The sequence below is a fragment of the Borostomias antarcticus genome (assembly GCF_949987555.1).
Source record: "Borostomias antarcticus genome assembly, chromosome: 18".
Classification (NCBI taxonomy): domain Eukaryota; kingdom Metazoa; phylum Chordata; class Actinopteri; order Stomiiformes; family Stomiidae; genus Borostomias; species Borostomias antarcticus.
Genome location: NC_140251.1, coordinates 16,756,781 through 16,770,285, shown reverse-complemented (window position 1 = coordinate 16,770,285; position 13,505 = coordinate 16,756,781). Strand labels below are relative to the sequence as shown.

Below are 13,505 nucleotides of genomic sequence, written 5' to 3'. Positions count from 1 at the left end.
ATTGTGCGTTCAAGAACTGTCGCTCTTATTCTCTCCGTCAAACATAGTAATTCACCGACGCACCACCTGCGTCGCCAGTTCCCCCTGTGTTCAAAGAGGGCGTAGAACACCGTGTAAATCGGTAGGACAAGCTGAGAGGTGTCCTACAAAAGCGCGGAGAAAGGCGACTAAATTTTCGCCCTTACGGCTTGATAAATCGCAATGTGGGGGGGGCAAATGGCGTACGCCTGAACTCGCGAAAAAGACCGTGTAAAAGAAGGCGTACCTCAATGATAAATGAGGCCCCTGGTTGTTGTCCTGGTTGTTGTCCTGATTGTTGTCCTTGCTGTTGTTGTCCTGGTTGTTGTCCTGGTTGTTGTCCTGGTTGTTGTTCTGGTTGTTGTCCTGGTTGTTGTCCTGGTTGTGGTCCTGGTTGTTGTCCTGGTTGTTGTTCTGGTTGTTGTTCTGGTTGTTGTCCTGGTTGTTGTTCTGGTTGTTGTTCTGGTTGTTGTCCTGGTTGGTGTCCTGGTTGTTGTCCTGGTTGTTGTCCTGGCTGTTGTTCTGGTTGTTGTCCTGGTTGTTGTCCTGGTTGTTGTCCGTGCTGTTGTTGTTCTGGTTGTTGTCCTGGTTGTTGTCCTGGTTGTTGTTCTGGTTGTTGTCCTGGTTGTTGTCCTGGTTGTTGTTCTGGTTGTTGTCCTGGTTGTTGTCCTGGTTGTTGTTCTGGCTCCTCAGCCTTGTAGCAACAGCATAAATAACAACACAAGATAATGACAATAAAGACAGTATAATACAGGATAATAGTAATAAAAACAATAGCTACACTATTAATACAAATATGACATAATAGAAGGCTATATAGTGTGTGTTAAGTGTATAGTGCATGAAGCTGCAAGTGTGCATGGTTTCATGTGTGTGTGCGTGTGTGTGTGTGTGTGTGTGTGTGTGTGCATGTGTGTGTGTGTCTGTACAGTCTGAGTCTGAGTGAGCCTGTGTGTGAGATTTAGAAGTTATGCAACTTTTTATGCTAGGCCACGCCCACCACCATACCCCATTTTGGTTAATTAGGGTGGAAAATCAGTCAGCTGTTCCTTGGCCCCATGACAAACCTCATATCAAAATTGAGTGGTATTACATGAAACTGATCAGAAGGTATTTACTTACAGAAGTTTTATTTTTTTAAGATATTGGAAGTTACAGTATGTGCCATTTTGTGACATGCCATGCCCATTGCAAGCTCCCTTTGGCAAATACATGTGGCATTTTAAACAGTTCTTCCTTGAAGAATGTTAAAATCTGTCTATAACCTTTTGAGATATTGCTCTAACAATATCCAATAACAGCCTGACAGACAGACAGACAGACAGACAGACAGACAGACAGACACACAGACAGCCTGACAGACAGACAGACAGACAGACAGACAGACAGACAGACAGAAACAGAGACAGACAGACAGACAGACAGACAGACAGACAGACAGACAGACAGACAGACAGACAGACAGACAGACAGACCGAACAGACAGACAGACAGACAGACAGACAGACAGACAGACATGGGCAAAAACATGACCTCATTGGTGGAGGTACTGATCTGAAGGAACATAAGGCTTACCTCCCTGGATCGGAGGATCATTGCACAGGTTCAACTTCTGTATTGATATCCGGTCAATCGGGTCAAATCTGGTCTCTAGGTAATGACCCCTGAGAAGAGCCAGTCTGTGGGAATGCTATCCAGGGCATAGGGGTGCTGCTGCAGTCGCCCTCTGCTGTATACAACACATGTATGGGCATTCCTGAAGCCAGCATGTGGGCAGTCTGTGTGTGTGCGTGCGTGCGTGTGTGCATCGTATGCGAATGTGTGTGTGATCTATAGAAGGACCATCTTATCTGAAGGGACTTAGACTTTGAAGGTCCTCTTATCATTGGATAAACAGATAAATAGTGTGGTTTTAAAGAGCCTTTTAAGAGGACAGGGTTGTTTTTCTTCTCATACTTTGATTATTTCCAGCCCTGTGACATGCTATTCTCTGTGTGTGGCATCTTAAAGTTCCAAACTACCATTTCCATTACAAGCGGTATCTCACAGTTTGGATTTTAACGTATTCCTCATGTAATTCCTGTTGTCTAACAGACTGTTTTTAGTCATTTTCTGAATTTTTATTTTTTACTTCACTAAACCACAGACAAGTGACCTATTTTGCCTGTCTCTCTTATATAAGGTTGTTGTCAAACTGGTCAACGGCGATCGCAAGTGAGACTTGGCCTTTAGTCTGTATTCTAAATTATTGCCCTGGGCAAAGAAAAATGCACTGGATACATGTTGAGGCATAAGCATGAATGTGTGTATCAGGATTTTGTATCCTGTGGGTCCAGCCCACTGCAACAGGTGAGCCTTGAACTGGCGGCACTACAAACAATCCTTTGAAATGCCTGCTCTTCCTCCCCTCACTTCTCATGCAACACTGCCCACTAGTGGATGCTAGCAGGATAGCCGTCTTTCAGCCGACAGCACTCACTGCAGTTGTGTGTATCCTGAGACTGAGAGAGGACTAGTTCCATCAGTACCGCTAGACCCTCATCATATTCAACTCCATCTTACGTGTTATCTGAGAGTGTTCGGCTGGAGTTCCCTAATTATACTCTATATGAAGTATAAAGTATAAAGTTTGATGGTAATGCTTCCATTGACAGTAAACGCTTGATCTCCAGGTCAGTAGCTTTAATGGGTCTGTGTGATGTCTCTGAAACCCACTAAGCAGGCATGTGACTTAGTCAGTGTGGGTCGTATCTATTTCAGAGAGGCCAGAGGGAAGCTAAAGACACTTCTTGCTGATGATGACTCAGGCCCAGATAGATGTTCTGTCACTCCAGGAAGAGCAAGGAATTCTGGGTTGGCGTGGTGTCTGATCTTGTGACTTTCCTCTCACGGGATAGACAGACAGCTCACCTGCTGGGATCGCCATGGCGATGACTCATCTTCTCTGGTGATTGGACCACCCTCCAGGGTAAGTTGGGAACACGAACTCTGATGTTGGTTCCCATCAATAAGAAGGCTTTCTTTAAGACTGCTTATTTTGTACTCGACCTCAAAGTGTCGGCGAGAGTTTGTGATGCTAATCAGACAGTTTAAGAGGGAATCTTCCTCATGTAAGATAAAAATGTTGCAGGACACAATATCGATAAGTCAACAGTGCTGCGTCACCATCTATTATATCAGTGAATTGTGGTAGTGTGTATTTCACTGTATATCTCAATACAACTGGAAACGATACCTGTGTGATGAAATAAAGTACAACCAGAACAGCCTTGGGAAAGAGGGGTGACACAGAAACTCAAAGATCCCAATTCTTCTCACCAACATCAAGCCTGAGAAAGACGTTGGTGGACTGGGAGTGGCCCGGGACATCAATCAAGCGTCCCTCATCCCTTGGGAGATCATATCCCTGTGTACAGTAGACCCCTATGGGCTGATGGGTTTGCTAGTCCCTGTGGTGCTCCTCGGTCTCAGCTGGATCTGATACCTGCGGAGAAGGGGCCGTTTGATCAGGCAGAGCTTTAATGAAAAGAGGCCGATTCTTGTGCTTAACTAGCAGATCAGATAGGATCCACCTCTCTGTCCCTGGAGAGGGAGGGCCTGGACTGGCCAGCTTTGATGGACGCTTCATTCCCCCCGGAGCCATGAGAGAAAGAGAGAGAGAGAGAGAGAGAGGGAGAGAGGGGGAGGAAGAGATAGATCGAGAGAGATCAAAATAGATAAATAAAGATAGAGAGAGAAAGAGAGAGAAATAGAGAAATGGGAGGCAAGGAGATAGAGGGAGAGAGAGAGAGAGAGAGAGTTACTGACAGACAGGGAAATGAGGATACACGCCCATCCTCATTGCCAACTTGTCAGTTTTTCCGCTTTGTTTTGATACCCGATTAGTTTTATGCAAACATTGTTGTTGCCCAGACAGCCAGGCTGCAGAGGGAGAGAGAGAGAGAGAGAGAGAGAGAGAGAGAGAGAGAGAGAGAGGCAGATGAGAAGAATGAGAACTTTTGAAGGAAAACATGTGGCAGGAATGCAGTGGAAGTCTCACTGACCTTTGAGAACAGAAGTTCTATTTTCACTCCGACTCCCCCTCATCCAGCCCCCCCCCCACACACCCCCACCTCCCAGGGCCCCCCAGAGAAGACTCTCTCACAGCCACACTGGAGGTGTGACAATCAGGTCTCCACACACTGAACCCATCACCTTGATCGGAAATGAAAAGGCTTCAAGTGACGGGCTGAAATACACTAGACTAGAGGTACAGTACAGGACAAAATCTTGTTATGTTATGTTATGTAATTTTTATTTATTATGCGCCCCCCAACCAACTGTTACATCAGCCCGGGGCGCAGCCCAGGTACAAAAAGAGACAAACAAAAACAAGGGACTGCAGAGACACAAAATGAAACTACATTTAAGACACAAGACAAGGACATAAATTATAGATCGTCTGTGACAAAGAGGTGAGTTTGAAGCTGTGCTCTAAAAGAGTCCAGGGTGGTGGCGGACTTGATGTTCAGAGGAAGCTTGTTCCATAGCCCAGGTGCCATCACTGAGAATGCACGGTCTCCCTTTGTGACAGGTTTTGACCGTGGGACCTTCAGGGTCATCTGGTTATCTTGTTGTGCACTTGCTTCCCACAGTTAACAATGTCTATAATAGATATAAACAGATTACCTGCCTGTCAATGCCTACAATACATGTCTTGCATGCAACTTATGATCGTTTTTGCCCGTTTTCTTTCATGTTTGATGCTTTTGCGAGCTTGTATTCGGGCCTGTCATTACATTACATTACATTACAGTCATTTAGCAGACGCTTTTATCCAAAGTGACTAACAATAATTGCATTTAACGTAGGAAGAGCCAATGTACTACTACTTGTCCAGAGGAAACGAGAGCGCGGTCAGCGGTCAAGTTCAAGGTGTTTCTACGGACGACCCAGACGGGACCCAGACCGGCGCGGCGGCGCGGCCTGTAGCTGTGTGAGCCAGCGGGGATAGAAAGTGACTGGGACTGTAAAGCTTGTCTCTGCTGAACCAGCCCTTTAACTCGTCCCAACACCTGTCCCAGCCTGGTGATTACAGGGCCGCCGGCGGCATTGTTTCCCCTCTCCCAAGCCCTCAGCTTGGGGAACCGGCCTGGCCCGGAGCGGGGTGGGGGGGGGGGGGGGGGGGTTAGGAGGGGGGGGGGGGGGGGGGCGGAGGAGAGGAGGAGAGAGGGGCGGGGGTGTCTCAGCCCTTTTGAAGTGCTCTTTATGGCTAAACATCTGCAGGCCCGCACCACTGTCCCGAATACACGTGCGCACACTGCATACACGCATAAACACACACACACAAACACACGCACACACACACACGCACACACACACACACACACACACACACACACACACACACACACACACACACACACACACACACACACACACACACACACTTCACAGCTGGCTCTACAAAGGACCAGAGGGGCACAAACATGCAGTCTAAATACAACCCTGGTCTCTGCTCAGACTGGCTTCAGCTCACCAGGTGCAAGTCTGGGCCTGCTGCAGGGTGGACCTCTGCCAGAACCGCCCGCCACAGAGGGAGTCTGAACCGGGACCCGAGGACAGGTCCAGGACCAGCTTACACTCGTCGAAGGTATGAAGAGAGACCCGAGGACAGGTCCAGGACCAGCTTACACTCGTCGAGTCCCAACCTTCACACAGCAAAACCTTCAACCGACTGCTTGGCTTTGGAAGGGGAAACAGGAATATCCATTTACGTTTGCAACATGTATGGATATGCAAACAGCTAAACACACACACACACACACGCATACGCACACACCCATGAACACATGTACACACACACACACACACACAAACAAATGCACACACACACGCTTGGGACACAAAACACTCTCACATGAGTGGCGATTCAGTTTGGCGGGAGAAGAAAGAGAAACAGGTGAACAGAACTTCCCAGTGGTTGATTCAGTGAATTCCTGGAGGGAAAGAGGCTGGCCATTACGTGCATAGGAATGATTACAGACAAAGCTGAGCAAGGCATATGGCATCTCACAGCACTGTAGATCATGCCATTTCACTCTCAAATGAGTTCCTCTTTCATGTCTGGCCATGAGTAATTTTCCTTTGATGTTTAATGTCCTGTTTGTATTGGGAATTGCCTCTTTTCTTCCCCAAAACAGGGGACAGTTAGCTTGCTCATAAGGCCTGGATTCAATACACTCTGAACTTTGCCTCGAAATGTATAATTTATGTTGAAGAAGTCACGCAAATATAACTATTTTTGCCTTAGAAATATTGTATCGTATTTCATATCCTAATGAAGATCTAGATGTTGTGTCAGAGTTAGTGGTAGGTGCCAAGACTAGAAGAGATCTTTAGTGGGATGAACTAATGTCTGGTACTGATGATGTAACGACGATGACACGCCTCTAACAACTGCCACACTGTCACAGCAGACAATGTTGGCATTTGCCAAAGGGGCCACATCGAACATTAGTGTGTAATTTTAATAATTGCCCTGATATTGTGACTATTCTCATCCATCAGCTGTACTTTGCAAGCTATAGCAAGTATGTTAGCTTGTTATGGGAAGCGGTGTCCTTAAGGAGAGAGACACTTCCATCTGGATGGTGCTTTGACCCTCATCAAGGGGAAGTGACTAGATAAAGACCCTGATCCAGTCTAAACACAGACCCAGCCGGACAACACACTCAACAACCTCAGATTGAACGCTGGGATCCACAGACACATCCACATCCTACCTTGCCCATACTGTGTGTGCTGACCAAGATAACAAGAATAACATAGAAATTTCATTTGAGCTTTTGTATCATACTAATCGCCATTTGGAATTATATACATTTGGGGAAAACCGAGAGCCCCCCCTGACTCCCTCCTAGCTCATCCCTCCCCCTCCAACCACCCAGCCCCTCTGACCCCCCTACACAACCCCCCCCCCCCCCCCCAACCCCCCAGACCCTCTCCCCCTCCAACCCCCCACCCCCTCTGACCCCCCTTTCCTCACCCCCCCCCCAACCCCCCACCCCCTCTGACCCCCCTTTCCTCACCCCCCCCCAACCCCCCACCCCCTCTGACCCCCCTTTCCTCACCCCCCCCTCCAACCCCCCCCCCTCTGACCCCCCTTTCCTCAACCCCCCCCTCCAACCCCCACCCCCTCTGACCCCCCTTTCCTCACCCCCCCCAACCCCCCACCCCCTCTGACCCCCCTTTCCTCACCCCCCCCTCCAACCTCCCCCCCCCCTCTGACCCCCCTTTCCTCATCCCTCCCCCTCCAACCCCTCTGAACGCCCCCCCCATCTCTCCCTCCTGACCCCACCCCACCCCCACCCCCCCTGTCCAGCCCCCCATCCCTCTCTGAACTGATAGAGAGATGGCATTATAAATGCACTTTCACGCCAATACAGCCAATGTGTGAGTGTGTGTGTGTGTGTGTGCGTGTGTGTGACAGAGAAGGACAAAGACAGAGAGAAAGAGAGAGAGAGAGAGAGAGAGTGTGTGTGTGTGTGTGTGTGTGTGCGTGTGTGTGTGTGTGTGTGTGTGTGTGTGTGTGTGCGTGTGTGTGTGTGTGTGTGTGCGTGTGTGTGCGTGCTCCCCCAACACCCTTCCACAGGGCAGTGTGTGAGCATTAGCACAGCAAAGCAGAGAGAAACTAATCAGGTGATAATAACAGCCTCTCTATCCATTCTCTCCCTGGGCGAGCTTGTTTGCGGAGGTCGTCAACTCAACCCCCATTCAATTACTATCAATCCACTTTGTTAACACACACGTTGTTGCAAGGTGCTTGGATTGTCTGGAGCCTCCAGAGACCTCTGGACATCTGAAGACTTAAAAGGAAAGCTGTGAATATAAAGAGACAGTTTGAGGTAAACTGTCCAGAGGAAAAGAGCTGCGCCACGGCGATGTGTGAATGTTTGTCAGGGTGATGGACATCTGGTACAGAAATGACAGTGAGTTTATGGTTGTCTGAGTGGAGAGAAGGGATTGGGGGCTGTGTCACTGTGCTGTCATCTTTATGGTCCAGGAGAGGCCTGCGTAGAGTCGGCCACAGGCACCTGTCTGCAGTCTTCCTGGTCATCGCTCTGTTGTGAGGCATGCTGGGACATAGGGACCGAGAGAGGAGACCCTTAGAGTGAACTTACTAGAACGACAACACTGATAAAAGGCATGAGTACATTAAATAAACACTGTGGCCCATTCCTCCTCTCTTCTGTTGCTCTTGAAGTTTTTCCCTGTTGTTGTTCCAAAAAGATAATAACGTTCCCACTCTCAGTCATCTTCAGAGGTTAAATAGCGGCTATGAGCTTGCCTAGATTTTATCTGTTAGATGCTTTATATGAGCTGGGTTGAGGTTCATCAAAACGTCACGGCACTCAGATCATCTTTTGTCCACTATGGGTGCAGAGTGAGATGATTCTGGTGCTATGAATCTTGAAGGAATCTCAGTCTTGATGTCGAGCGCACCCAGGCCAATGCGAGAGAGACTGAGAGGGCAGGAGTCTTGTAAATACATTCACTCTAGGCCCTTGTATGAAATCACACTCTCCTATTTGCAAGTGCTTTGTCTCTGCATTCACACGGTCTCGCTCGGTAACTAGAAAACCATCTAGTGGTGCTGATCCTTATTTACATGGCCAGTTTGCTGATGAGATTTCTACGGCATCATGCGTAACACTTTAGAGAGGTGTGAATGCAACAGGCTTTTGCCATGTTAATCCTCTCTCAACACTGTTTTAGGTCAAGCATACAAATTAGCTCGTCTCACTGATCTTAGCACCTCTCCCAATACCTTAAGCAGTGTTGATTTGGACCTCCGGCCAGGTGACAATGATGACAGCCATCTATCTATCTATCTATCTATCTATCTATCTATCTATCCATCTATCTATCTATCTATCTATCTATCTATCTATCTATCTATCTATCTATCTATCTATCTATCTATCTATCTATCTATCTATCTATCTATCTATCTATCTATCTATCTATCTATCTATCTATCTATCTATCTATCTATCTATCTATCTATCTATCTATCTATCTATCTATCTATCTATCTATCTATCTATCTATCTATCTATCTATCTATCTATATAAGTCTTCCACTTTGGGCTGTTTTTGAGAAAGACATTCCAAGAGACTTGTTTAGAAAGGCCTGTTATTTAGTGTGACGTGCGTGAGTGTCATAAGTTTGCAGTCTGAGCTGCATCCGTGCTAGTCATCAGTCAAAGAGGACGACTTTCCACAACTCTTCCTGCTTTCGTGTGATTGGGCAATGTGAGTATGTCCCTTCAGGCCGTACCGAAGTGCACCAATCAGACTTCGGTTTCAGAGTTTTATTTTTTTGTGGAGTCTAGACAGACTTTGACATGTGTGTTTCATGAAAAGCTATTGAGAGAGGTTAGTACTTTGATATTACCTTGTGTGTGGCCGAACAGAAAAGTGGATGTTGAGGTGATCAGCTGTTTGAGGAGTCTAGATACGCCTCAGCCTGTGGCCATGTTCTCTCGCTCTATTGCTCAATAACAAGACATTCAGAAGTCATAATTTTGTTGCACAACATAATTTATTGACTCTCTATAAGTTATTAGATAATGTGCACAGCACATACACCACAATGCTTAAACAAGACCTGTATAGAACTACAGACAGTTGTTGTTGATACATATAAATGGATAACAGGGGACACATCACTCACATGGAGATATCACACAGGGAACAGCATTAAAGGAACACATCCGTCTATTTTCAGTTTGACATTTACACTAGCTCACTCTCTGACTGCGTCCCTAGCGCCAGCAAGAAATGACATTCCTTTTGGTGTAGTTGAACAAAGCATGAATCTCTTGGATAGATAAATAACTGAAACAATCCAACTGCTACGTACAGATTTCAACCACAGTCAAGCTCAAATCACAAGGTTAGAGTAGATGTTCAAAATCACATACAGAATCAGATACTGGGCACAGTTAGATGCCAATTTGACATACAGAATAATAATAATAATAATAATAATAATAATAATAATAATAATAATAATATAATGATTAAGCCATTACTTCCTGGTAACATCTGGTAAGTACAACATCATTCTCTACCTGTGACAGGGAGTTGAATGTCCAGTCAATGAGTTGGAATGTGTGTTGAAAACAAACATGCATTATGTGTGATGTCAATCATGGACCAAGGTCAGCTCTAGCTAGCCTCTTAACAGTTAACAATCCCCCCAAATGGACTCAGTACTCTTGGTTCACCTGATCAAATAGACCAGAGTAAGATGCTCTCCAGGGCTATTTACTGAGCATGATTCCCTAGATACCATGAGATACTGTACACAATAGACACAATCCTTAGCGCAAATTCAGGGGAGATGTAGCAGTCTATAATGAGGTAGTAAATTGATATGTCATTTTGGGAAAACAGCTTTTTTGGATCAAATATCCTGCAATAACTCAAAGCTGACATACAGAAGTATGTTGGCTATCCAGATGAGGTCGACTTTGAGGATGGATTTGAAATGATTTGCACCCCTGAAGAGGGTGGGTGTGGGTGTAGCTTTACTGTAAGAGACCTAATTGATTTGACAAAGTAATCACCATAATGATACCAGGACTGAATGGTTTAGACCTATATTAGTTAATTGTTCATTTCCACTAATATTGACTGGAACACTTAATATTGTGGAGGACTATTAACCATTACCATCCCTGACAATGGTCCCTCTCTCTTGAATGACTAGGACCTTTTGCAACATTGTCAAATACCACAGTGTAATGCATATTTATAGGATAGGGCCTCGAGTTACTTAATAGTAGTATTGCACAGCCATTGCTGCACAATAGTACTTCCAAACCAGTGCAAATCTGTTATACTTTACGTAAAAGGTTCATCTTAAACACTTGTAGCAGCACGCATTTGATAGATAAAAAACGGACAAAAAACATCTCTCATTAATCATTTTGGCTTAAACGATATTCCACAGTTCCCAAAATATAACATTCTCAGGAATTATAAATAAATAATTTAAATATCATGTCATCACACTGTAGAAAAGCTGTTGAAAGTGCATGGTTTGGAGCCTAATGACAGGGTTCTGTTCAGATCCTGGGGAGGAAGTGTGTCACTGTCATGGCCGGAGTCACTTTGTTGCCTTTCTTGGTCTTGCCCGTTTTGCTCAGTCCGATATACATCCCTGGGTGGGCAGCCGACTCGTAGGCATTGTAGTTATTTGCCAGAAGGTTCTCCTTGAAGTTACACTCATTGCTGTAATGACCCTGTGGACGAGAGGAGAGGAGATTTGTTACTGTATTCTAGACTAAATCATGTGATGAACAGATGCAAAAGACTAACATGGTCTCCATCCATCCTAAACAGTAAACACACCAACAAACTCCTAATTGTCTGACATTTGATGAAAAGCACACAGAATATTAGGCAATAGCTCTATGTGTCGCTCTATGCGTTCCCAGGAAAGGTAGAGGACTCACATCTATGGAGGAGCTACTCTCACATTCATACTGTAAGCTGGAAAACATGTGAAGACATGCCAGGATCTTTGACTATCAATTTTCAGTGGAGGCCTCTCTAATACAGAAAAGAGTGTTTAGATCCAGACAAAAAAACATTTCCTCACGCCCAGCCTACTTACCGATCCATAGAGCTTCCCTTTGCTGTTCATGGCCACGAACAGACCGCTCCGGACCCCAAAGAGCGTCACCACCCCCCGCTCCACTGGGGATATTTCAAGAAGACCTAGAACGAGACAGAGCAGATTATTAATGTGTTTACGTTTGCTATTTTTCTCCATTGTGTCTTCATGGCGGTGTGGAGTAGATGTGGAGGGAGATAAGAGAAGGCCTGGACAGGTCTATTTTCAACCTGCATCTGAGACATCCTGACCTGAGAGGAAGTACAGCCTTCCGTGGAGAGCTGTATTCTAAAGTATGATGGATCTGAGCATCAAGTGGGGCTGTATCAGACAGACTTCCTGTAGCAAACGTTCCCAGTACAAATCGCCAAGCAGGTTAGGAGTTCTGGGACAAAATACAGTTTGAGTGTTATGTCTATAGGGGCTTCCATTGAAGATAAAACTCTTGTCTCAGCCGAGCAGTTGTTTGCGAGAGTTTCTTCCCATGCACTGATGAGAGAGTATGTCTCGGATTCACAGGAAGATCAACATACATTTCCAGTGAGGAAACATATTAATTGTCTTTGATTCACGCATTGGCTTTACAGCTGAGGTCCTTTGAGTGATACATTGGCTATAAAGAGAGGCATTGACTTCCCATATCTCGACTGCACCACTTCTAACATTAAGTATTTCAAAAGAGATTCACTTGAAAGTCGTTTTCAGCCAAGGAACTAGCCCACATAAATGGAGAGATATACATGATTTTAAAACATCTGACCTAAACCATTCGTCAAGGTAGCCTGCAACATAATTGAACAGCTGCCTCAGATCTTCTCACATCCCTGACTCTTTCTGACACTAACAGCCACAGCCAGGGGACATCTTATTTGAAAGCATAGACCAAAGTCAAGCAGTACTTGCCAAAAAGCACACAAATTGCCTCTTCATCATTATCATAATAGGCGAGAAATTTGCGCTAAATTAGTGATCACAACAATATAGGATAGATCCTGTAATAAGCGTAGTACTGTACACTTGATCAGATGCCAAAACGCATCACCAAAAGTTCCCACGACTTGGTGGCGCATATAGCACACTCACATATTCCCTGTGGTCGTGGCTGGATAGAGGCAGTGCTTATCTTCTTTTTAGGGTATTGGATTATTGGGCTAAGAGTAGATAGAGTAGATATGAAAAACAACTTACTGTATCTATTTTCGCTATGTATTCCTGCTATCTTTCCATCTGGTAAAACCTGTATATGAAATCCAATGCCAACGTTGCAATACAGGCGCCGAAGTCTTTTGATGCCCATGAGATAGTCACCATCCCGATTCAAGTCTCTCCGCTCCCACGGGTTCTGGGCCAGTGAGCGCGAGTAGAGCGTCTCCCAGCGCCTCTCCAGAGTCCCGTTCATCCTCCGGGGGACTGGGGCAGTGCGCACCGAGCTGAGCACCATGCCCCACACCAGCAGCGGCAGCAGGGACGTCTGGACAAACATCCCCAGCGGTCAGTGCAGCCTCACGTGTTTAGAGGGGATTTAAAAATGTCTCCTTCTGTCCTTTATGATGCTCACAAGCGGATTAAAAAGTCGAAGAGACTGTTAGAGTGAGCCTCACTATCCAGTGAAAAGAAACAGCCAACTTCTGTGTGACTCTGCATGAAGTCACTTGGCTGGGCTCGGCTGCTTCTCTCCTCGCTTAGATCCCGATTCTCCAGGTCTGTTGGGGCGACGCGGTTTGTCGGTGGAGTTGAAAGGCATGGTCATGTCAATTCACTTCTGGCTATACTTATATCTGCCTCTAAATTACATCACACGCCACCTACTGTAACAAAG

General features: G+C 45.8%; 1 protein-coding gene across 1 annotated transcript; it reads right to left on the bottom strand.

The window, feature by feature from the left end:
• Positions 1 to 11,135: 11,135 nt before the first annotated feature.
• On the bottom strand, positions 11,136 to 13,169 carry LOC311321150 (fibroblast growth factor 4-like; the record flags this gene model as incomplete). The annotated part of the gene is made up of 3 exons (XM_084453077.1): positions 11,136 to 11,312; positions 11,687 to 11,790; positions 12,875 to 13,169. 3 exons carry the CDS (start codon positions 13,167 to 13,169, stop codon positions 11,136 to 11,138), a joined length of 576 nt encoding a protein of 191 aa, XP_084309203.1.
• Between the last annotated feature and the right edge of the window lie 336 nt (positions 13,170 to 13,505).